General features: G+C 29.5%; 1 protein-coding gene across 1 annotated transcript in view; it reads left to right on the top strand.

Annotated features, from left to right (window-relative positions):
- The window catches only part of LOC142331238 (uncharacterized), a 369,144-nt gene that overhangs the window by 302,644 nt on the left and 40,432 nt on the right, over positions 1-26,068 (top strand). The window contains exon 5 of the mRNA XM_075376992.1: positions 22,210-22,632. Coding sequence (XP_075233107.1) covers positions 22,210-22,632 — 423 coding nt within the window. The remainder of the gene's footprint in view (positions 1-22,209; positions 22,633-26,068) is intronic.

Below are 26,068 nucleotides of genomic sequence, written 5' to 3'. Positions count from 1 at the left end.
ATTCGGTGAAACGTCTGATTATTTTATGTTGATTGAAAATTATAATTTAGAATCTTATTATTTTTGGATTTTCTAGTTGAAATTCTATTTAGTTATTCTGAAATTTCTATTTAATTTTATCTACATTACACAACATATACACATATTTTTAACAGCATATATACTGAGATGCATGCCAGATCTTTAATATATTGCAAAAAATCTGATTGTTTATTTTATAGCTCCTCTGATATTGTCTAACAATATTCTGCCAATCATGTAATTCTTCTTTGGCTTGATATAATTCTTAATGGTTTGTGATCTTAATTTGTACACACGTTCTTTAGTTTTCAAATTTTCTCTCTCTTTTTATTCATCATCCTCTTTTAATATTTTTATTTTTTCCTTGGACTTAACGTTTTCTTCCTTTTTATATTTATCATCCTCTCTTAACTTTTTTATTCTTCCCTTGTTCTTAACATTTTCTTTTTGTTCATATTCATCTTCTTGTCGGTTTTTTTTAGCTATATTTCTTCATTTTATCATTCTTTTTTCTGTATGATTGTTTCTTTTTCATTTTTGATTATTCACCAAATTATTCAATAATAAAAATTGAATATTTTACACCGTAAGGTCGAAATTAACATTTGTAACCAGTGTATATGAGTTTACTAAACGGAATAGTTTAATTTTTAAGTTTTTTTTTATACGTCACAGCAGAAATCAAAAATTTTTGTTAATCAGCAACTCACGAAGATACGAATAATATTATCTTTTTAATAAAGGGAATTTTATTCTATCCTATTATTTCATGTAAGACTGTTGAATTAATAATTGTATAAATATTTGACGTTGATAAAAACTAATACTTCAGCAATTGTATAACTGTCCACTTTATTAAAGAATTGGAGGATCCTATCTCACTTTCAAATGAAATAAGTTAAAATGAAGTGCAGCAAAAAATGTGTATATGTAATTTAATAGGCGTACAAGGAAGACATGTAGTGTCCACATTAGATTATTATTTAAAAGTAAAATAGATTTTATTTTACAGCTTAATTTGATTGTATTATTTTCATTTAATCTTTTTTTTAATATGAGGTCAGCGACTGTCTAACCTTTGCTTCGTTTATTTATGTTAACTCTAAATATATTTGAAAAGTATTGGAAATAAATTCACATTTATTATATTTCAGACGTAAATAATCAAATTTTATTATTAATTGTGTTAAAAAAAAAGTTATAAAAAGTAAATTAAAAGTACGCAAAATTGTTAAATATTAACTGTTATAAAAGCTACGAAAGTTTATATTTTAAATGTAAAATGTTACAAGAGCCTATTTAACGACTAATTAAATCGTTATAATTTTATTATCCAATTTAATTACTGTATTACTTAAATTTCAGTTTTAATTTACTTATCGATTTAAGTTTACGCATTAGTTAAAACGATCGCTTTGATCCGTCAGGGATTAATAGTAGTTAATGATAAGGACGTAACACGAAAGAGAAGCGGATAGATAAGAGGTGGAGTAATAGGAGGTGGGGGTAAAGGGGGAAACGAGGAGGAAATGAAGGGGAAGTACTTCTGTCCATTGAATTTAATGGCTGTACCGTTTAATTGTCCGATTTAATTTTAATTGGAGAATGTTCTGTGAGCGACTGAGTTTGCTTTATGACGTATTAAATGTGATTAGTTAATTTAGATATGTTATCTTCTTTTAAACATCTGATTACGTAATGTTTATTATGCTTTTAATTAAATCAATATTGGAAATAAAATAAATTATAGTCGCACAAAATATTTAAATAGTATTAGATTAATTAATTAATCCCTGTTAAAATAAAATTTTTCAAACAAGTAAAGTAAAAGTTCAACGAGTTAATTTAAAAACAAAAAAGAAACTGATTTTAAAAGATAATTTATTTCCAGTTTTAATTTTTTTTATTTTTATTTTTAGTCGCTTCGAAAATTTAAGTCATTAGCGAGACTTATCGATGTAATGTAACTGTACCGGTAAACGTGTAGTTTTGAACAAACTCAGGCCGACCGATTAAAACCCAACCGCCAAAAAATATTCGGATCTATACTAGATCGTGGATCTATACCAGATCCACGATCTAGTATAGATCCGAATAAAAACAGCTACCTTTATTAGGAATTGAACCCGAGAACCCTCAGTTTCGAAATCAGCTCATTTACGATGACGAGTTTACCATTAGACCAACCCGCTGGGTTTTTAGAGTAATAAAAATTTTTTTATAACAAAATTTATGACCAATACTAAATGCTATAGTATCATATACCTCTGAATACGAGACATTTATATCGATCCACAAAATATTTCATATTGAGTGAGTAGGGAGGTGTTGGCCAAAGTTGGGGATTGGTTCATGATTTCAAAATAATAAAACAGTTTATGCGAACAAAACCGCCATCGCGCTTCATTTATTCCCGTTATTTTGTGTTTTTTCAATAAAAATTTACATCTTATAACTGAATCGAGATATTTTAATCAAATTTGGTATACATATATACGCAACAACATCGCGTACTAGATAAATAAGTTTGAAAATTATACCTTAAAAAAATAACAAAATAGTTAATTTTTTATTCTTTAATAGCTTGTAAATATTAGCTTTATCGAATTCTGTATTAAGTAAAAGGTTAGGCCTTTTATTATTGACTAGTATATAACACCTAATTTATTCAAATCTTTTGATAAATACCTGAAATATGCAGCCTGACAATTTTGTGCCTATTTTAAAGCATAATTTTAACGATCCATTTTAACAATTTCAGCTATCCTGTATAATGATAAAAACTGTTCATATTAAGAAAAAAATAACATAAAGGTTTTTAAAAAAAAATTTAACGGGTGAAACTTTTTTGTTACTTAAAATAAATTTTTTTGTTACTGCAAAATATTCTAGACATACATCTCCTATTTCTTTTTTCTTATCGAGGAATAGATGAAAAAACTTGCCTAAAATTCATTGTTAACTCGACTTTGGCTATCCTGGAATCACGAAAGCCGTTTTATACAGAGAAGCTGTTTTCTGACGTAGAAATCTTCCTATTCTTTTATAATCTACAAATTGACATTCATATAAATTTTATTTGACCAGAAGTTTTGAATTAACATAAAAAATCTTTTCATAACCGATTAGGTTACGATCCGTACAGGAGGAGATACAAACTTTCAGTTTAAAGTACGAACTTCCGCTTAACTACCACACAGATTACTTAACAGTAAATCTACTAGACAACAAAGGTGACATTAAAAGGTCGAACCGACTGCACGCTCTAGATCTAAGTTTCCTTATAGTGATCACTATAAGGATATATTAGTTTAATATATCTATTATAAATTTGGATCCGAGTATTGAGCATTATCTATTCGACACTTAATTTAAAATTTGTTACGTATACTTCTCTTTTAGATAGATTTCATGAGAAAGCTACCTATTGTAATGGATACCATGATTCGACTTCCGGAAAATTTCGATTATCTTCGCGTTTTCACATTCTCCAGAACCCAAAACAAACGACAGCTCAAAGGTTTATATATATAAAATAATAACTAAACTCTATTCTTTGGTTAGACAAAAATAAATAAAAAGGAAAATTAACCAAATTAATAGAAAATTTTCTAATATAATTCATTAGGGCCTAATGAATTATAATAGAATTCAAATGAATTGTATTAGAAAATTTTCTATTAATTTGGATAATTTTCCTACTTATTTAATTTATATATCGTGTATTTCACTTTCTTGTGAACACGATAACTGCCACAACTTTGCGCCAATCACTTTCAAATTGTTTCTTAAAAATAACTCGTCCCAAAATCTCGGTCGAGTTTGTTAACGGCCAAAATCGAACCATGGGGGTGGAAATGGTGGCTTTTTCAAAAAACGTATCGCTATAACTTTTTTATTAAATAAAATATCAAATTCGTTTAAAGGTCCTACTATTCTTTAGGCAAGGACCTAAAAATTATCTACGTAAAGTTTTTTTGCTATCACCAACCACTGGCCCAGGGGGTGGAAAAAATGGGGTTTCGAAGACAAAAAAGAATCATACTTTCCTTAATAGGCACGGTATCTAATCGGTTTAAAGTGGTCGTTCTTTTTTTTCCTGTTTAGCCTCCGGTAACTACCGTTTAGATAATACTTCAGAGGATGAATGAGGATGATATGTATGAGTGTAAATGAAATGTAGTCTTGTACATTCTCAGTTCGACCATTCCTGAGATGTGTGGTTAATTAAAACCCAACCACCAAAGAACACCGGTATCCACGATCTAGTATTCAAATCCGTGTAAAAATAGCTGGTTTTACTAGGATTTGAAATCAGCTGATTTGGGAAGACGCGTTTACCACTAGACCAACCCGGTGGAAAGTGGTCGTTAGTCCTTTAAAACATTACCTAAAATATTTGTCTGAAACAATTTTTGATATGACCTACAAATCTTACGGCAAGGGATAACCAAAATATTGCTGAAATTCGATGGGGCTTGTTTTATGCTAAACATGTGAAACTTTTTTTCACATGCAACCATTGTCTTAAATTTGAAGTTTTTCTTAACTTTAAGATGGAAATCTTTTGTATCCCCTACTTAGCACTGGTGAAATCTATGTCCGCCTTTCGGCGTGCCGAAGGGTTTTTTTTCTATTGGTTCATCGTTTTTGTTCTTTCTTACTTCCACTTATTATAATATATATTTTTTATTGTTCTAAGGTGTTGAGTGTCATTCATATAATTGCTAACCGTATGTGCTTGGCATAAAAGCTTTTATTATACTAGTGTGTAATTTTTAAGAAGTTTCGCCGAGATCTCCTATCATGTGATATGTGAAGCGATCCAATTTACTAAATGTTTATGCAGATGTAACTGATTGTAAATAAGTCTTGAAAAAAAAAATAAATAACCGAACTAATTTCTAATAGAATAATTCAGAAGATTGGACGTTAAGACAAGTGTATCTTTCAAATTTCTTTAACACATTTTTGTTATTGTTTACAATTAGTGGAATTTATTTAGTGTTCTACATTGTACAGTTCTAATTAAAGGAAATTATTTTTAACACATTGTATACGTTCTATAAAAGTAGAAGGTTAAATCGAGAAATCGAATGTGATGTGGCTCGAACCTCGACCAGCAGTGAGGAATCTAAGGATTTTGCAATAAAATCACAGCGGGCCACGTTTACTTTTATATATATATATATATATATATATATATATATAATTATAAAAGAAACTTCTCGGTTGTTTGTGTATAGACAACAAATATTTTTATTTTATTTTATACCTCTTTAGTTAACACAACCAATTTATATTATTAAACAAAAATAAACACAACAAAATAAAACAACGTTTAATTTTTTGAATAAATTCGAGGCTTTCTCAAGTATAACTGTAAACGTAACCTACTTAATCATATGTTAAACAGTATTGGATTGGTCTTATGGTTCAGCCAAACTGAAAATTTGATAAAAATAATAAATCATATACGTATAACTAAACAATTTTTTTACGCAATAAAATATAATTCTATATATTAATCGTTTATCATTAAATTTAAATCAGATAAAATATATTAAATTATACTAGCATATACACCACTTTAATCCAGATACAGCAACTATTAATATCCGTTCTGTTGTTGATAGATTTTTAATTATGAAAATTGAAAATATGAATCATTTCAGGCATAAACTTCCTAGTATTATTTACATCATAATCTAAAATTTTAACTTGTTCATAATTAAAACTGTCTTTATGATGCAACGTTTAATTAATTAACAATATTTGTCGTAATAGCTTTTATGAAATATGCAATTTTAAAGATAACAACAACATCGGAGTTACTGTATGAGAGAAAAACGAATAACAACCCTTTATAACTGTTTCGTAAATCCAAAATTTGTCTGAAAAACTTGAAAAATTTTTGAAACAATAATTCAAATTTGTATTTAAAAACTTCAACAATTTTAACCACCTTTTCTCCAAATTGAAAGCGCCAATCGACAAACTTAGTACACATTATTCAATATAATGATTGTCAGGAACAATACATAGGACAAATCTCTCAATATTTAAAAAAGCGTTTGGAAGCCTTTAAATATCGAAAACATGAAGTTTTTTTTAACCTCAGGGACCATGTCAGGTATTCCTTCGGAGAATAAGATGAATGATTTGTAGCGTGTAAAAATACCATGCCTGACCGAGATTCGAATCCGGGATCTCCGGATGAAAGGCCTAGATGTAAATTGGAGGACATGAAAACAGACACATAATTACAACATCAATTTTATACCATAATTCCGCTATTTTTTAACCGATTTTCAAAAATAAAATTCCATTTTGTTCAAAATAAAAGGATTAATATTTTAGTAAATAAGATAAATTTTGATAAAACTAATATTTATGGAGATATAACGGATTGAAAAATAAACATGTACGCCATTTTGTAATTTGTGAAGGTATTTAAGTCCTAATTTTTTGATAATTTTAAATCCTTATTTTCAAGATGCTTACCAAATATTAATGTGATTCCACTACCCGAAATTGAAATATACATTTTTATATAAAAATAACAAAATAACGGACAAAATTGGAGAACGAAGGAGAAATTGCCATTTTCCCTAAGGATAATTTTACAAGTAGTTAGTTTTACAAGTAGAATCCGTAGAAGTATAGCCAACCCGCCATTTTAGAAACACCGTGAATATATATATATATTTTCACGTATATATATTCTCTCTCTCTCCTCTCCTCTCCGTTTCTCTCTCACTCTCTCTCTCTCTCTCTCTCTCTCTCTCTCTCTCTCTCTGTGTGTGTGTGTGTGTGTGTTTGAAATTAATTTATACTTATAAATTTACGCAGGAAAATATATTACGAAGGACGAAGTGATACTGATGAAAACTAAACCAAGTATTTAAAATCCCACAAGTCGTCAAGATTTCTATTTTTTACAATAAAATACTAATTCGGAAAATGATGTTTCTGTCCTGCGATAAATCAATCCCCCGGGCTGGTGTATATTCTATAATAATATTTCATTTTAATTATTTTAAAAACACATCCCTTTACAGTTAATATTTATAATTTATAATAAAAATTAGATTATAAATTGTAAATAGTGCTTTTACAATTTATAAATGCGCCATGTAAAACTGAAGCGGAAGCCGCAACGTACATCGTTAAATAAAATACAGTACGTAATCTAATAACGGTGTGCCAGTATGTGGGACAACACTCTCATAAGAATATTTATTTATAAAAAGTAACTTTTTTTTGACAGGAATATGTAACTAATTTCAAAAGATTTTATTCTAACAAAAAACACTGGAATAAAAAAAAAATTACAATAAAAAAAGCAATAAAAAATAATTTTCTTATATTATTATTAATAATCATAAGACAGCATATATATATATATATATATATATATATATATATATATATATATATATATGTTGTTTTTTTTTATGAATAAAAACAACAAACAACTGGATAACGTTGTAAACAATTCCGACCACCAAACCACAAAGCCGCTATGAAAATTGTACTAGTAATGACAAAACGTATAAAGAAAAAATAAGAAACAAATTTAGGAGGTTTCTGTGGTAACCTATACGTGGGTATGTGGGAATATGAATTCATAACTTCTTGTAAGTTTTGGTTTTATTATATTACATAGTTTCTTTTCTTTATTTAATTTTTTTTGTTGTTTTATTTTTCGTTAATAATAATAAAATAGTTATATTCCAAAGAAAGAAAGAAAGTAAAAGAAGATTAGGCTTTTACAAACACTTAAAAAGAATGGCTAACAACAGATTAATAAAAAAAATCATTTTTTAACAATTACAAGCTAAAAATAACTGCTCAAAAAAATCGAAAAATATTTAAAAAAATGAAATATTAAAGAAGAAAAGAATGTTAGATCTTAGCAGTTTCAGAAGTAAAATAAAAACTTTCAAGAATTTTCAAGAAAAACAGGGAGAAAAAGGGGAAGAAAATTTAAAAAAAAGGTACTAAGTCAGTTAAAGAATGAAAGAGTACTGGCAGAAAAGGGAAATAAAATTCATAATAAAGTTGTTTTTTTAATGCGATCAATAAATGATCAAAACGAAATAGAAATTGTAAAAAAGCATCTTCTAAATACTTAAACCAACATTGTAAGTCTTAATTTAATAACATATCTGTTTTATTAGCGAAATAATTTATACCTTCTTACGTCTTTTAATGGGAAATTAAATTTTTTATTCCTTAATTTATAAGTTTAATTACGAATATGGATTCAAAACATAAAGGAGTAAAGTTAATTAAATTACAATAAAATATAATTTTCATGATTGGTTTCTTTTAATACTACCAGTTTTAGACTTTTATTTTAATAACTGATGCAAAATAATCGAATGAAGTAAATTTATGTAAATACAAACCGGTCCATCTAGCCAGAACCTGGACCCGCATGGATCAGGTCAGCCCAGGCGAATCCCAGAGCCAACTCAGAGGTTCCTCGAGGCCATCATGAGCCAAGGGGTCTACCCCGTGGTCGCAGAACTCGCTTCGCTTGCCATTCCCAATTTGCCAGGAGGACCGGCGCCCTGGATACAAGCGGAGCTTGCTTCGATCGCCATTCCCATCTCCCTAGAGGACTCCACCCAATGGATCACCGTACTGTACGTTATACTCATGGTTGTGAGAATAACTGATAAATAATAATTATGGTATTCAGATCTTATAGAAACTTAAAAAAGAAACTATTACAAAATAATACTAACTACAGTACACTAAAAACTTCTTTCTTTGCCGTGGCGGCAGAAATACAAGAATGAAGTAAAAGAATTAATTTATTTTTTCCTTAATTCACACCTTTAATTCACAACTTTACCATCCTTGAGGGCGAAGAAATAATATCTTTATTAGGTTAAAAAAAAAATTTTAACATCTTAACCTTCAAGGGAACAAGGGTTCCGGTCGATGGCCTAAAACCTTCCCTGCGATAACACTAATGTATCCTGCAAATTTGAAAGTAATCGGTCCGTCAGTTCTCGCGTGATGCGATAACAAAAAACAGACAGACTTTATGTATATATATAATATATCTTTATACATTTCCGAATAATCGTGATTTGTTAGATTAAGAGTGTACCTGATGTATGCAAAATTTAGCTTTCAACATACTAACAAAATACCCCGTTTGAATTTTGAAAATCGGACGTTTCTTTACAGAGATATTATAAGAGCACCCTACTGCACCTCCCAAAACAGCGCCCCAGGGGCACCCCGTTTGTTACCGGTTGATGGTGACGATCGAATACCTCGCACGCATACCTCACTGCTCCAGCTTCAAACAAACACAGTCTCCGAAGGAAGCCCATTATTATTAAAACAGAAACGTTTTTCTTTTTTTTTTCTTTCACTTTTACAAAATTAATAATTAATGGAGTAATACTAACTGTAATATTACTTAACTTAATCATACTTAATTTAACATTGTTTTATAATACAATTTAATATTTATTACTTAATTTAACTTAATTATACTTAATTTGTATGATTTGTATAAAATGAAAGATTAGGTGTCCACAAGGTTGTTGCCCGTTTTGTGGCACCATCCCTTTTCTATTAATCTTTTTAGTTAGAGTAAGGGGAAAAAAGTAAACAGTTTTATCTTATACAGGAGGATTAGTTTTCGTTCAATTCATGATTTACTCTGGTGGAAACTTATCTTTTCTGCAGTTAAGTATAGAGAAGATCAATCAATTTAAATTTATTTAATATTATTTTATTTAACGTAAATTTAATACTCTTATTTTTGAAATATTATTCATTCATTCAATTACTTCCAATCATTCAGTTCAAACTCAGCTCACACAGTGATAGACAGTTCATCAATTCAAATTCATTAATGTTTGTGTGTGTGTGTGTTTGTGTGTGTGTGTGTGTGTGTGTGTGTGTGTGTGTGTGTGTGTGTGTGTGTGTGTGTGTGTGTGTGTGTGTGTATGCCATGCCTGAACTTGGTGCGACCTCCGGATGAAAGTCCTAGACGGTACCACTCGCGCCACGGAGGCCGGCGCGAGTGGTAATGTTTGTGCTTCAACAGGCAAATTTCCACTTTTTCGAGACTTTACGAAATGAAAAATATCTAAAAAACTTTTTATTTATAACAAGAAACTTTTTATTTATGGGTCAAAATTTGGTTGAGACACATAAAGTAGTTTATTGGTTATCCCGAACAAAAACTATATAATAGTATAGATATTGAAGTATAAATAATTTAAAATTATATGTAAATCTGTTGTAAAAGCCACATATTAGTTAGTAATGACATCAATTAGAACAGAAAGTTTATTTATAAATAATTCTATATTAAAAAAAAATATATATTTAAGAGTGTTTATTAATTTTTTTAATTACTTATTTTTAAAAACAGATTTATTTGTAAAATGTTAATTACATCGTAAGCTTTTTAAAAACGAAACGTTTTTTATTTAACGTATTGCATGTACGAGTATATAAATATAATATTTACATAAATTTGATGGATTATTATAAGTAAATAGACAGTAACACTATACTTGTACACGAGTTTTGCCGGAAGAAACTTTCACCTCGGTGTATGTAATTACGTGCAACAGCCATAATCACCTGCCTGTTCTGTTAACAGATCGTAAAGGCTGAAGATAAGTCCTTTGTACTTTGTACATAAAACGCAATGAACAAACACATGCGCGCGCGCACATACACAGACACACACCATATACATCGTAGTGTTACTCAGTCTAAACATGTTCATAGACTTCTTTTTATTAGTCTATTAAGTTTTCTATTCCATAACGGTATACTTATTAAATAATTAAATAATAAATTATAACTATTCCTATTTTATTATGTTTTTATAGAGAGTATGTGTGATTACTTATGTTAATCTTGTTGTAATGTTTTATGTAGTAATACGAGAGTATTATTGTAACGTAAAATCTTATTTTAATTTATATTTCAACAACATAACTACATACTTGTATTATTTAACGTTATGCGATTAGCTTATTAATCGTTCCCGATATAAGGAAGTTTAAATTAATCTAAGCAACTTTAATACTAAATTACAACAAATGTTTCTAAACACGATCTATTAAAAAATAATTATTCTGCTTTTGATATTTTACAACACCGTATTTTATTTTAGGTTAATAAATAATCTTATTATGTAAACGGGACGGAAATATATTTGAATTAATTATTATCGATATAAAATAAGATATATGAATTTATTTAAATGGATTTAGCTTTAGCGTATTAATAAGACAAGCCTTAAGACAAGCTTTAGCCCTATAAAAAATAATATTTTTTTAGGAATAAATAAGCCATATTAATTAGACAAGGTTTTGTTAATATTTAAGATTCTACATATAACATTTATCAGTTATTTATAGTATATTTCTAAACAAAAATGCAAAATAATTATGCGTATAAATAATTAAATAAATTCGGTTACCTTCCGTGTGGTAAGATAAATACTCGGGTTTTATTTTATAATTTAAACGTTCAACACACAGCACAGACTAACAGACACGTACGTTCTTGTTTGTCGTAATACCTTCATTGTCACTGCCGATGACAATCGTCTATTTCCGCGTGCAATCGGTTAATTCCGTTGTACAGTATTTACTTGAGTTCACTACACAGTTCTAACGATGACTCATTACTGACATATACTGCGGTTATTAGTGCGTAGTTGTTTGGTAAATAGAATACTCTTCTTTTTTTTTAATAACAATGTTTTTTTCACTTTAAACTCTTTTAAACAAAATTGTTTTCATCCAGTTGTTCAATACTTCAATATATAAGGAAGAGCCTTATCATGGTCTCATTATCTTTTTTTTTTCTTTTTTTTTATAAATAACATAACCGCTTGAAAAACTTTCCACTAATTTCTAAATAATTCTAATTAAGTATTTTTTTTTTAAGATTCCTGAAATTTTTCTGCATCCCGTTCAACGTGCGCACATATATGATCTGGAATACTTTTCAATAATGCATTTAGAATTATAAATAATTTTTTATATTAAATATTTTCATGTATTTACCTTAAAATATATCATATGTTATATTTTAAGTAACATATAAACTTTAAACATAAATATTTATATTTTTTAAAACTTATAATTAGTTTTATATTTTGTGATGTTATTACGATCAAGGTTTTATTACAGTTTTTCTTGATCCGTCCAGGCAAATACTGTGGCAGTTCTTTATTTTTACCCGTGGAATAGTATATCTACTCGTTAATAAAGTGTTATATATAATGTATTATTTTTTACTGATGAAACTAAAAATTGTTTTAACGACTAGTAAAGAACTTAATAGGTCCGAAGAGATTCCTTGATAAGGAGGTCTCCACGTCCTTATAAAAAAGAATAGTATCATGTAAAACTAAAAACATTTATTTAAAAGAGATATATTTTCTTGTCAGAAACGTGTAAAAAATCAATGCTGTCACAAAGTTTAAATTCCCTTTTACACCACGGTAAACTTGATCCTCGGCCTCACTTAAATTAACAAAATTTTCGCGTTATAAATTTTAACAATTTTCAAACTACGTATTTTAAAATAAGTTTTACCTTCTGGGAAAAATCAAAAGATATCATCCTGTAAAATATTCAAATCCTTGCCCCTACACGTCTTCGAGTCCACTTAACTTCATAAATTAATTAAAGTGGAACATCCTAGGCTCCGTTAAATTTCAGCGGTATTAAATTCGTTTCGAAAACCATTTTCGCTTCATCATTCTAGTTTCTTAGTTCCAAAATTTAAAAAAAATGTTATTTGAACCGTTCATTTTCAAAACGGTTTGTTTTTAGAAGCTAATACCATACGGTATCGAACATTTTAACTACACTTTTCATTCGAGTATTTTAGCCCCTGCAACAAACTGAATTTCTATAAAATTAAAACTTTATTTTCTGAACCGGTTTTCCTCGAAAAATTTCAAACAAGTAACGGACCAGAGTCACCCGAAATATCCTTCTTTCCTTCCTTTAATTAATGAAACTTGAATTCGGTCGCTTATTTCTTCTACGTTCAGAGAGTCGATAACGGACATATAAAACTCTCAATTCTGTAGAAGATATCTAAAAAAAATATTCTATAACGTTTTTTAAGAAACTATATTCCTTCTTTATTAAACATTTTTTTTTTTGACCTTCGGGACCACCGATAAGGTATTTACTTCAGAGGATGAGATGAATGATTTGTAGCGTGTATGAAAATGCTTACGCCTGACCGGGATTCGAACCCGGGACCTCCGGATGAAAGGCCGAGACGCTACCACTCGCAACACGGAGGCCGGCTCTTTATTAAAGATTAGCTAGCCCAAAATCCACCAAAAAAAAAAAAACAATAATTGTACAAAAATTAAATGCCATTAAAAATTAAATAATTTTTAGGACAGTTCTTTTTAAAATTGTAATCCATCTTGCACGTAATAAAAGTCAATTAAAATAATTGTTCTTTATATTGGTGAATAGATTTTTTTTCTGTGATTATTATTTAATATTTCTGTGTAGAAGATAATAGTGCATGACAGACAGCTAGAGAAGCCGGTATTATAGTTATTTGAAGAATAAAAACGTTTGTTTAATGGATTTAAAATCTATTTTTCATTTCTAAAATTAAAAAAAAAAAAAATTGAAATGACACTAAATTAAAATTGCATGCGACAGGTTTTTGCGGTTAAATTATAAATAAAAATTCTTTGTTTTTATACATTAGAGAAAAATTTTAATTATAAATTTTTTTTTTTTAATATGAGATATTTAAATATACGTAATGCTTATTGTTTTGTATAGTTATTAACTGACGTTAATAAATGGGCGGTATTTAACAATTAAATAGAGCAGATGAACGGAAATGAAATAAATGACTTTTAATTAGACATTTGATATTTTGTTTTTAAATCGTGTTACTATTTTATCAGACTATTATAATTAACTTCTATTAAAATTTAACAGAAAACCTTTTTAATTCGTATACTATTTCTTTGTTATTCGTGTAACTCGAAACGGTTTTGCTTTAAGATAAACACTTTAAACGTGTGTCCATGATCCTTCAAGTTTTTATTTCTTTTTATAAAATTTAATTAAATATAATACTTTATATCTACCGTGTAACGTATTCGTAAAAATAAAACGTACACGAATTTACCGTGAGACAGTGTAATGTAAAAAATTATTTATTTTTATTTTCTCAGTAATTATAGTACAGAAAGGGTTTACAATTTTAGTAATTGTTTTTTTCCATTTCTGATCATTCTGAGATATGACAAAAATTCAAAAACATACAGCGAAATCCTGTACATATATTTATGTATGCAAATGTGTCGGTTTCTATTTTGCGAAATATTTTTAAAACGATGCAGTTATAATCATAAAATTTTACAGTACGTAATTTAATTTATATGGGGTGTTAATGACATTAGATTTCTACGAAAATAATTGTTTCATTACATAAAGCGGTTCATTACTTCGTTGGTTTACATTATCCGTCCCTATCTTTCTTATAGCAATGATAAATGTGAAATATTTTATGTTCAGCTCATAATTGGTTTCTCTGAGAGTAGTGGTGTCCATACAAAATCAATTTCTAGAGTTAACAGGTAAAGATATTACTTGAAGGGCATTTTAGTAGGTATGCTGCTATGTAATCCTACACACCGTTTAGTGAAAAAGGCAACGGAAATAATCCGTCAGTCTCCACTGTAACCCCAGCCTGTGAACCGTGGTTGACACGCCGTATATTCTCGTCTGAAGTGCATATAATATTATCCTTGGACTCCTTCAAAAGGCCAAAACGAGTTTTCAGAGTACAAAAATGGGCTTTCAAATCATCGTTTTGTATCCGTAATAATGTATCATATCGGCAGATATTTCAAAAATTAAAAGTGTGTTATCCTTCTGTTTATATTTTATAATTTGCTGAAAATAATAATTATTTATTCTTATTATTAAAACTGTTTTATTAAAATACTGTTATTTAGATACTGTTGTTTTATTAAAAATAACAGTATCCACCTCTAAAAACAATACAACAAAATTGCTTTTTTTTTAACTCGACACGAACTTACTATGATATCGTTGTCATTTGTATGATACCGATACATTTTTAAAAAATTTTCCAAAAATTTATTTAAAATACAGTTAAAAAGTTTTCTTTTAGAGAAACAATATTACTCGGTCGATAGATTTTTAAATAATATTAATTAGAAAAAAAAATTTCATCTCCGATAAACTTTACATAAAAATCTGTTCATACAAGTTTATCATACTGTTTATAGTTTCATTAATATCTACTCTTTTACATTTAATGTATTCATTTACTTACCTTAATATTATGTATGTTCTGTATTTATAATTTAGATAATTAATATGAATTTTAATCATATATAATATTTATTTTAAAAATTAACTGCGTATTTCATGATAATGCTTTGATTATAATTTTATCATAATTTCTCTTGAACCATCCAGAGAAAATACTGGAGCAGTTCCTTTTTTATATTTCTCAGTAACATCAATTGGTCAAAAAAAAGAACATATGCTGCATAAAAAATAATAATTTAATATTTCAATAAATTAAAGAAAACATAAAAAATTCCTTTCGCCACGCCAGAAAGCAGAAGTAAATTTCACCGGTGTTAAGTAGAGGATAAAAAAAAATGTTCTCCTTAAAAATTAAGAAAAACTTTAAATTTAGTCAATACGACAATGGTTGTTTGTGAAAAACATTTCGGATGTTTAGCATACGAAATCTTACAATTCCAGCAAAATTTTGGTCATCCCTTGCCGTAAGGGTTGGTCATATCAAAAATTGTTTCAGATAAAAGTTTTTCGTAATGGTTCAGAGGACTAATGACCACTTTTAAACGATTCGATACTGTGCCTACTGCGGGAGGTATGATTTTTTTTGTTTTCGAAACCTCATTTTTCCACTCCATGGACCAATGGTAGGTGTTATCAAAACCTTTACTTAGATAAGTAATAGATCCTTATCCAAAGAATAGTAGGAACTTTAAACGAATTAAATATTTTACTTAATAAGAAAGTTATAGCGATATTTTGTTTTTTCGAAAAAGCTCTCCCATTTCCAACTCCATGGTCCGATTTTGACCATGGAGTTTTGGAATCTTACATTTCCAGCAAAGTTTTGGTCATCCCTTGCCGTAAGGGTTGGTCATATCAAAACTTTTTTTCAGATAAATGATTTAGGTAATGTTTAGAGGACTAACAACTACTTCAAAACGATTCGATACTGTACCTATCAAGGGAGGTATGATATTATTTGCCTTCGATACCTCATTTTTTCCACCTCCTAAGCCAATGGTTGGTGTATCAAAAAACTTAGATACGTTTTAGGCTCTTATCCAGAGAATAGTAAGAACAATAAACGAATTTGATATTTTACTTAATAATAAAGTTAAGCGATATTTTGTTTTTTCCAAACAGCCCCACCCTCAATTTCAACCCCCACGGTCCAATTTTGCCCATTAATGAACTCGATCAGATTTTTGGTTGTTATATTTTATGTTTCCATTTGAAAGTGACTGGCGAAAAATTACGGTAATTATCGTGTCTACAAGAAAGTGAAATATATATAAATGTATATATAAACTTTTGAACTGACGGTGGTTTTGGAATTTGGGGGATGTGAAACCTGAAGATACGTCGAAATTTTCCGGAAGTCGAATCATGGTACCCATTACAATAGGAAGCTTTCTTATGAAATCTACCTAAAATATAAATAGATTAAAAAAAAATCAAGAAAAAACGTAAACTAAGAGTCAAAAAGTGGCTTTATCTTCCCGTACTTTTATCGAATAAATCAAGAACAAACAGACTTTTTTGAGACGTGTTCACATGGGATCGCAAAGGTAGGAATCTAGCTTTTCTCAACTGATTCCATATTTACGCCTATTATAGAGTTTACAGCAGCTCCCGAAACACATTAACTAAACATACTTTCCAGTTAACGAACCAACGAAATTTCCTCTACGATTAACCGAAAGATGTCACAGGTTTATCCCTTGTAAATTAGTAATTCCGTTGTAGGATATCCACAAATCCGAAACAGTAGTAGTTCCGGGTCGTATACAAGTTGCGACGACTGTGTTCAGAAATGTTGCCGCGATTGTGTTTGGTGCAGCAAAAAGAGAACTTCGTTATCCTCGCCGAACATCCGCTGCAGTATAATCGGCCGATTTGGTATTTTATGCTTTTATTCTTTTCCTGTTTAGCCTCCGGTAATTACCTTTCAGATAATACTTCAGAGGATGAATGAGAATGATATGTATCAGTGTAAATGAAGTGTTGTAGTCTTGTATGGTCTCAGTTCGACCATTCCTGAGATGTGTGGTTAATTGAAACCCTACCACCTAAGAACATCGGTATCCACGATCTAATATTCAAATCCGTATAAAAGTCTTGTAAAGCCTTTACTAGAATTTGAACGCTGGAACTCTCGACTTCCAAGTCAGCTGATTTGCGTTCACCACTAGACCAACCCGGTGGGGGGTCTCCTACGTCACCTTGTAGTTTCCAATCTTCGCCTCACCTATTCATTTAATCTTTCTTCTTCCTTACTTCCTTTCTTCTAAAAAGAATTTAGGAATTTGTTTTTATTAATTAAACATTTTAGTATAAAATTAATGACATAAGAATACATATTTAACTCTTTTTACTGACCAAATAGTTTTTAAAAACACACTTTTTTTGTTTTTTTACAATTGTGTTTTGCAATGGCATAACTATTGCAAAAGGAAAGAGCAGCGATCGGCCAAAAGTTTCAGAATTTTTTAAATTTCAACGTTTTAAGATACCTGTACCTTAAAAAAAAATACAAAAAGTTATAAAAATTTCCGAAAGATGTATATATTTAAGTTGTTGCCTCTGTATTTCGATTAATATCTCCTGATTGACTCAATATAGATTTTTCGAAAATGGCTTGATGGAATTAAATTTTGAAAAAAGGAAAGGGGTAGTTAAACAACTTTTGAATAAAAAAAGAATTTTGAAGTAAATATATATTTTTTTGTTTGAAGATATCACCACATAAGCTTGAAGCTTGTGCGTGGAGTATGGAAATGGAATTTTTTATGAAAAATGCCATACCTGACCGTGATTCGAATCCGGGACCTCTGGATGAATGGCCGAGATGCTACCACTTCACTACGTTGATCGGCTATGTATATTTGAGCTTTTTCCTGTTTTTCAATCCCATCAGACAAGGAAACATCACGGTATCCATATGTTTTTTTTTAATTTTAATAATTATTATTTTTAGCCATGTTGAATAACATTGCTCAAAATTGAGCCAACTTGCCGGCCTCCGTGGCGCGAGTGTTAGCGTCTCGGCCTTTCATCCGGAGGTCCCGGTTTTGAATCCCGGCATTTTCACACGCTACAAATCTTCCATCTCATCCTCTGAAGCAATACCTAACGGTGGTCGCGGAGCTTAAAAACAAATATTGGGTGAAATTATTGAAGTAAAGAATTACGTAAATAAAAACGGTTAAGCCCCAAAAAATGAAGTGCTAAATGGAACTCGTACTTAACAAATCAATTTTTTCAAACTTAATTTTTTGGGTTAAAATTCCAACTGTACCTACTATTACTATAAACTAGAATAGGAGATTCGATTGAAAACATGAAATTTTCCTGTGGATCAGACTAGGTGGAAAAGATGGCCTCAGTTAACATACTAAAAGTCGAGAGCCACTACTGCAAAGAAATTCTTAGATAGCAAAGTGGATCTAGTAAAATGGCCTAATCTATATTGATGTAAACGTGACTTAGACCCGTTATTCAGTTTTAAATAATTAAATATTGAATTTACCGAAAAACATTATAAAGAAAAGTTGTAGAACGGAAAAACTTTACACAAAAAAACCTCTAGTAACATTTTCATAAAATCATATATGTGTTAGAATGATGTGTTCATCAAAAACAAAAAAAAATCGTTTTTTATTTTAAACAATTAAATTTTTTGAAAAATTTAAAAATACAATGAAATCGAAGGTTAACACAATACATATTTCTGGATAAAATTACCAAGTTTAACATAAAGATATATTTCTGTTAACTTTCGACAAACATTTATTTATATTTATATTTTCAATAAGACAACTTGTGTACTCAACAGAACAGAACAGTGGCTTTCAAACGTTTGCCGTCGCAGGTTGGTGTCAGATTAATTAATAGGCTCTCAGAGGATGTCAAACAAATTCCCATTCTGAGACGATTTAAATCTAGACTAAAACGCCTTTTGATGTCTAAGGCGTTCTGCTCTGTTGACAAGTTCATGGATGGCCGCTGGGATAATTAATCAAATTTATATAAGGACCGAGCCTAATGACATAAAGATATGAATGGTGCATGAATGATACGTTTTGTGTGTTTGAATTAGGTGACTGAGTGGGTAGAAAGGACTTTACAGTTTTAATTATTTATTTCTGTAGACTTTTAACCATATTTCCTTAGTTATTGATTGTTGACGACTGTGATCCAATTTTCTATTGTTTTTACGCAATAAAAGGATTATTTATTTATTCAATGTTTGTTGCGCACTGACGCTTTTACGAATATTATGCTCACAAACTTCAATCAAAAATTAAAATTAACGTAAAACTGATATTACTATCTAAAAGTAAAAATTTTTCCCTAATTATTGCTATTGTGTAATATTTAATTTCGTAAAATTTTCTTAAGTTACGATTGGTTTTTTGTACTTTGTCAAAGTCCCAAAATTCGTTTTTTGAAATATAATAATTTTAAAATTATTAATATTTAAAAAACGACATATACTTTGCTAAAAAATTTATTTAATTCATAAATAATCACCTTAAGAATATATTCGTATAGTTGAATTTAGATTTTTGAATTTGGTTTTTATTTTGCAGGCCTTTGATAAAAAAAATTTAAATAACTTGGTTTTGACATTATACTATAATATGTTATTCGTAAATTAAAAAAATTTTTTTAAATTTACCAAAATTTATTCCATTAGGTATCATTTATCGATGACATTTTGATTTTTTACACTATTTATCGTTGATCAAAAGTTGTAGGTATTTGTTTATCGTGCGCATCTTGAAACGGTGCAGCCGGCTACCTCATACCTCCCGAATCGGCAGAATATAGAGCACTGCCATTTATTGCGTAAGCTCATTTATTTTTCATCTGATCGGAATACGTCCACAGAATTTTCCGCTCTACATTTTTGACAAGTGCAATTTTTTCTGAAAATCAATATTTAATTAGCTACAGTAAAAAGTTTGAAAAAGAGCACGGTTTTTAAATTTTATTTTGTTTGTAAACAAAAGTCGGAATGGAAGTGAAGCTCTCGAGTTTTAGTATGTTAATTGAGGCATACATAGTACAGACACCTATTCCACCTGGTCTGATCGACATGAAAATTTTACCCATATATTATTCATTTTTTGAATTTAATGCTCCTACTTTAATGATACGGAAATTATATTTAAAAAAATGATCTCATGGGAACCGAATTAAAAATGAAATTTTTAAGTAGATTTAATAAGAACTACCTATAGTAAAGGGTACCATGATTCGACTTTCGGAAAATTTCGACATATCTTCGCGTGTTTCACATCCCCCAGATCCCAAAACCTCTGTCAGTTCAAAAGTTAATATATTCAAGTTAATAAATATATATATATATATATTTCACTTTCTTGTGGTCACGATAACTGCCGTAATTTTACACCAATCACTCTCAAATTTTTTTTTTAAAAATAATTCGTTCAAAAATCTCGGTCTAGTTCGTTAACGGTCAAAATCGGACCATGGAGTTGTAAATGGGAGAGCTTTTTCGAAAAAACAAAATATCGCTATAACTTTCTTATTAAGTAAAATATTCAATTCGTTTAAAGTTCCTACTATTCTTTGGATAAGGATCTAAAACTTATCTAAGTAAAGGTTTTGATATCACCTACCATTGGTCCATGGAGTGGAAAAATGAGGTTTCGAAAACAAAAAAAAATATCATATCTCCCTTAGTAGGCACAGTATCGAATCGTTTAAAAGTGGTCATTAGTCCTCTGAACCATTACCCAAAAACTTTTATGTGAAACAATTATTGATATGACCAACCCTTACGGCAAGGGATGGCCAAAATATTGTTGGAATTATAAGATGGGGCTTGTCGTATGCTAAACATGCGAAACGTTTTTCACATGCAACCATTGTCGTATTGGGTAAATTTGAAGTTTTTCTTAACTTTAAGGTGGAAATCTTTTTTATTTTCTTCTTAGCACCGGTGAAATCTTCCGGCATGCCGAAAGGGATTTTCTTTTAATTTTTTATAATTCCTGATACTTCATCTTTATTTTATTTATTAAAAATGTTTTACTGGGTGGCTGTCAAACAAGCAAGTCAAAAAGAATCCAAACGTTTTTGATAAAACGCATTGCATTGTTTAGAATTTGTTAAAAATGCTTAAATATAATTATACTCTGAATACAGTATAATATTTCATGACAGAAACGTCATTTAATGGAAGGATTAATTAAGTCCAAAATGTTTCACTGAAAATTTTGACTTGTTTCTTAATTATACTTTTATACTGCGAATTTTTATGGTAATACGTAAGCATGGGGTTTTGATCATTTCATCAAGAGGCTAACATTTTTAACTGAATATTTTGATATGTTTTGTAATAATTAAATCATTGATATTTATAGGATGTTTAAAATATTAATATTTAAAATCTCTATGTTGTATTTTAAATAAAAATTCGCTCATGATCAAAGCTAAGAAAATTATGCAACAATGTATGGATTTTTCTCATGCTAACTTTAAGGGTGAGCGAAAACATTCCTTTAGGAACTCTACTCCTCTCTAGTTTGGCTCTTTGGACCAATTAATTTTTTTTTTAAATTACATTTATCACGGGAAAGAAAATTTGTGATAAGACTTAATTATCAGATTTGTAATTAGCGTAAAAAGAAACAACTTAGAATATAATTAATATATATCAGTTATTTAAAAATGTTTAATTGTTCTAAAATAAATTTGATATTGTTAATCAGGAGACCATATATATTACTTTAATACTTCGTTGATTTAAGATAGTGTGATAATTATATCTTAAAAACGGCTTCAGTTTTTTAAATTTTATATTAATTTTGTTTTTCAGTTTTCAGGATGCGAAACAGCTTGTCAGTTTATGAACACGGATAGACGGAGCGAAAGAGTACCGATATTAATACATCGTGGCGAAGAGGTAATACGAATACACGGAGAAGAAACAAGATGGCCGCCACCTAATTCAGAATTAGACGGTCCATGGGTTTACCTTGTAATGACACAATTAAATAATGTATGGCATCAAATCACTCAGACGCTCGATTTATCAGCAAAAATACCAAACGGAAATAGTATAATTAGAGTGTTAGTAGTCGGAAAAGATGGACTTCTCACAATTTACAGCCCGTCGACTGAGTTACCAACACCTAGAGAAACTGCTAGAAATGTTATAAAAAGTCTTGGTTTAACAGACACGCTTCTTAGGCTAGGTTTACCGGCTACTGAACCGGAAACGTTTTTTCGACCGTCAGAAGTAAGTATATATTTATAAGCATGAGAGTAGATAAGAGTGAGAAATATAATAACTAGATTTTTATATTCTCGTATCTAAATAGGATAATGTAGTATCCGGATTGAAAACATTAATCTTTGCGTGAAATTAATATCTATACACGATTATAATCGATTAATTATAAACTTTTCTCATTAAGATTTTTTTTTATCTATTGTTTTATTTACTATAAATATCCTGAATAAAGAAACTATAAGTAAATTATACAGAGAAATAATGACGTGAAAAGTAAGCATTTAATACAAAGGTTAAAACAAAGTACAGTACAATAAAAAATATAACTAAGCTTAACAAAGTAAAAACGATTCGTCAATTAACTGTTAAGAAAAAAAAAGTTAAATGGTACCATAACTTAACAAAGGTGTAGAGAATAGTAAAATTAAACTATTAAGAAAATAGAGCAAGCAGTTGAGTATAAAAAAAATTGTCACAAGTCATATACGACAAACAAGAGATAAATATTAAAAATTAAAACGCATGACTGGCGAAAAGAAAAAAATTGCTGACAAACATTGCTCTTTTGGTCTGCTTTGATACTATCGTAATTATGTACTGACTTGCAAATACCCCGTTTGAATTTTGAAAATCGGAACAGCATTTAAGAATAACCGTAATCTGTTTGATCGAGGGTGTACCTGATGCATGCAAAAATTAGGGACTATCATTAAGCCCTCCACAAGTATAGAAATAATTTGTGTTTTTTTACTTCCGTGTATAACGAAAAGGAAGTATTGTGATTGCGAAAAATTTCGGTTTTCAGATTTCAACGGAAATATCATTTTGATCATCCCTGAATCCATTTTTACTAGTTTCGGTGTGGCGTCTGTACGTACGTATGTATCTCGGGTAACTCAAAAACGATTAGCCGCAGGATGATGAAATTTTGGATTTAGAACTGTTGTAAAATCTAGTTGTGTACCTTCCCTTTTAATTGCAATTGACTGGATCAAAAGTGTCCAAAAAAGCCTAAAATCCAAAAAAAAAAATGATTTTTTACTTTTTCTTAACTGCAGTAGTAAGCTCTCATTAACATAATTGGTACATATTTCCATTGGTTCCAGAGTTATAGCCAAATAAAATTTTAATCTATTAAATATTTGGAACGTACAAACGGAAGGCATGTCGGTTCGAATCCGACTTCATTTAATTTTTTTTTAACTTTATTTTAATTTAAATTTATTGATTTATTAATAATTATTAACTTCTGATTGTATAAAAAACGTTTTACGATAAATAATAATTCAACAACTAAAAAAAAAATCACAAGTAATTAATGAAATAAAATTTTATGTACTTATCATTTTAAAAAATATTGTATATGTACATGTATATTGTGTATATATATACATATAATTGTATTATAATATTGTATTTTTTTCTTGTTTAACCTCCGGGTCCGCAGTTAAGCATTTTTTCCGCAGAGGATGAGATGAATGTTTTGTAGCGTGTGTGAAAAATGACATGCGTGACCGGGATTCGAACACAGGACCTCCGGGTGAAAGGCCGAGATGCTACCACTCGCGCCATGGAGGCCGGATATTGTATATGTAATTTAATATGTATAGGAAGTCATGTGGTATCCACATCAGATTTTTATTGAATTATTATTGCAATTGTACGTTTTTCATTAATTGTGTTAACCTTTTCATGAAGTTTGTTGCTGGAATCAATCATTTTTCAATAAAATTATAATATGTTAGCAAAAATTGAATCTTTAATTACGTTTTTACGGTAAAATATTAGCATAATATTTTGAAATCTGTTAAATAAAAAAATGACAAAGCGGAATATAATAATATCGCACCACGTCCACATGTATTTGCAATACGTTTTGACACGTATCACAAAGTTTCAACTAAGTAAGACAACCCATAAATAGTATTCAACGATAAAATATAAAAAAATTAAATATATGTAAAGATTTTTTCTCAAAACGATCTGTTTTAACTTAACCTTTTAACGTAAAAGGTAAGACCGTAATAGATCATTTTAAAAGGCATTGAAAAAATAATTAACGTAAAAACCATTTGTTTACGACTATTCTAAGCGAAACGGATATTTTTCACAGATTGTTTCAAACGAAGGCTAACAATACTTTTTAAATAACTGTTCAAATTAAAAAATAAAATTTAACGCATGGATCTATTTGGAAATGGCTTTTTTTTGGTACAAAACCACTAATTTAGGATTACTAAAAGAACCAAAAAGGTTAGTCTAATGATGAACGTGTCTTCCCAAATCAGCTGATTTGCAAGTCGACAGTTTCAGCGTTCAAGTCCTAGTAAAGGCAATCAGTTTTAAACGGATTTGAATACTAGATCGTGGATACCGGTGTTCTATGGTGGTTGGGTTCCAATTAAACATACATTTCAGGAATGGTCGACCTGAGACTGTACAAGACTACACTTCATTTACACTCATACATATCATCCTCTGAAGTAATATCTGACGGTAATTCCCGGAGGCTAAACAGGAAAAAAGGAAGGTGACGGAGGAGAAGGCCTGGGACGTAAATCCATGGAGATAGCGGTTGCGTAAGGGAATATCATTATTGTCAGACTATGTTTAAATGAATTCTTTGACTCAAGATGTCAACAATAGTAGCCTACCTTTTTCAGAAAACATACATGTTAGCGTAAACAAAAAATCTACTTATTTAATATAGAATTTAACTCGATGAAAAATCATTAAATTCTTTATTGACTTCTGTAAAAAAATCCCTCCTTTAAATTAAGCTTAAAAAGCCGTGGAAAAGAGTTAAAAAGAAAAGATATTTGGCCCTTTATGGAAGCAGCCCACTTTTCATACTACGTGTAATTGAAATTTAAGACATTTTTAAGTTTTATTTCAACTTAAATAGCGTGTAGATTCTGGTAGATTCATATTATCAACCGGATTGGTCTAGTAGTGAACGCGTTTTCGCAAATCAGCTGATATGGAAGTCAGTTCCAGCGTTCAAGTCCTAGTAAAGTCAGTTACTGTTATACGGTTTTGAATACTAGATCGTGGATACCGGTGTTCTTTGGTGGTTGGGTTTAAATTAATCACACATCTCAGAAATGTCAACCTGAGACTGTACAAGACTATACTGCATTTACATTCTTTTTTTTTATAAAATGTTTCTCATTCGATCCATCACCGATAATGCATCATTATTGCAAGGTTTTCTTCCTGTTAATTTGAAGTTGTCAAATTCATCAATAGGCAATGTCAGTATGTTAAATTATTACATCTGCACCCTTAATTTACTCTCGTACGGAGGATGTTTACAAAAGTAATGGTGGAGTACTTTATTGTCACCTCCAACCTTAATAACTGTGCAAAATTTCATCAATCAGCAATGTTAGGAAGTATGTTATATTAAGAATGCAAGATTTGAGGACAAACATGAAAAAAA

This window comes from Lycorma delicatula, chromosome 10 (genome assembly GCF_047948215.1).
Source record: "Lycorma delicatula isolate Av1 chromosome 10, ASM4794821v1, whole genome shotgun sequence".
Taxonomy (NCBI): domain Eukaryota; kingdom Metazoa; phylum Arthropoda; class Insecta; order Hemiptera; family Fulgoridae; genus Lycorma; species Lycorma delicatula.
Note: the sequence above shows the minus strand (reverse complement) of the source record. Positions and strands in the feature narration are given on the sequence as shown.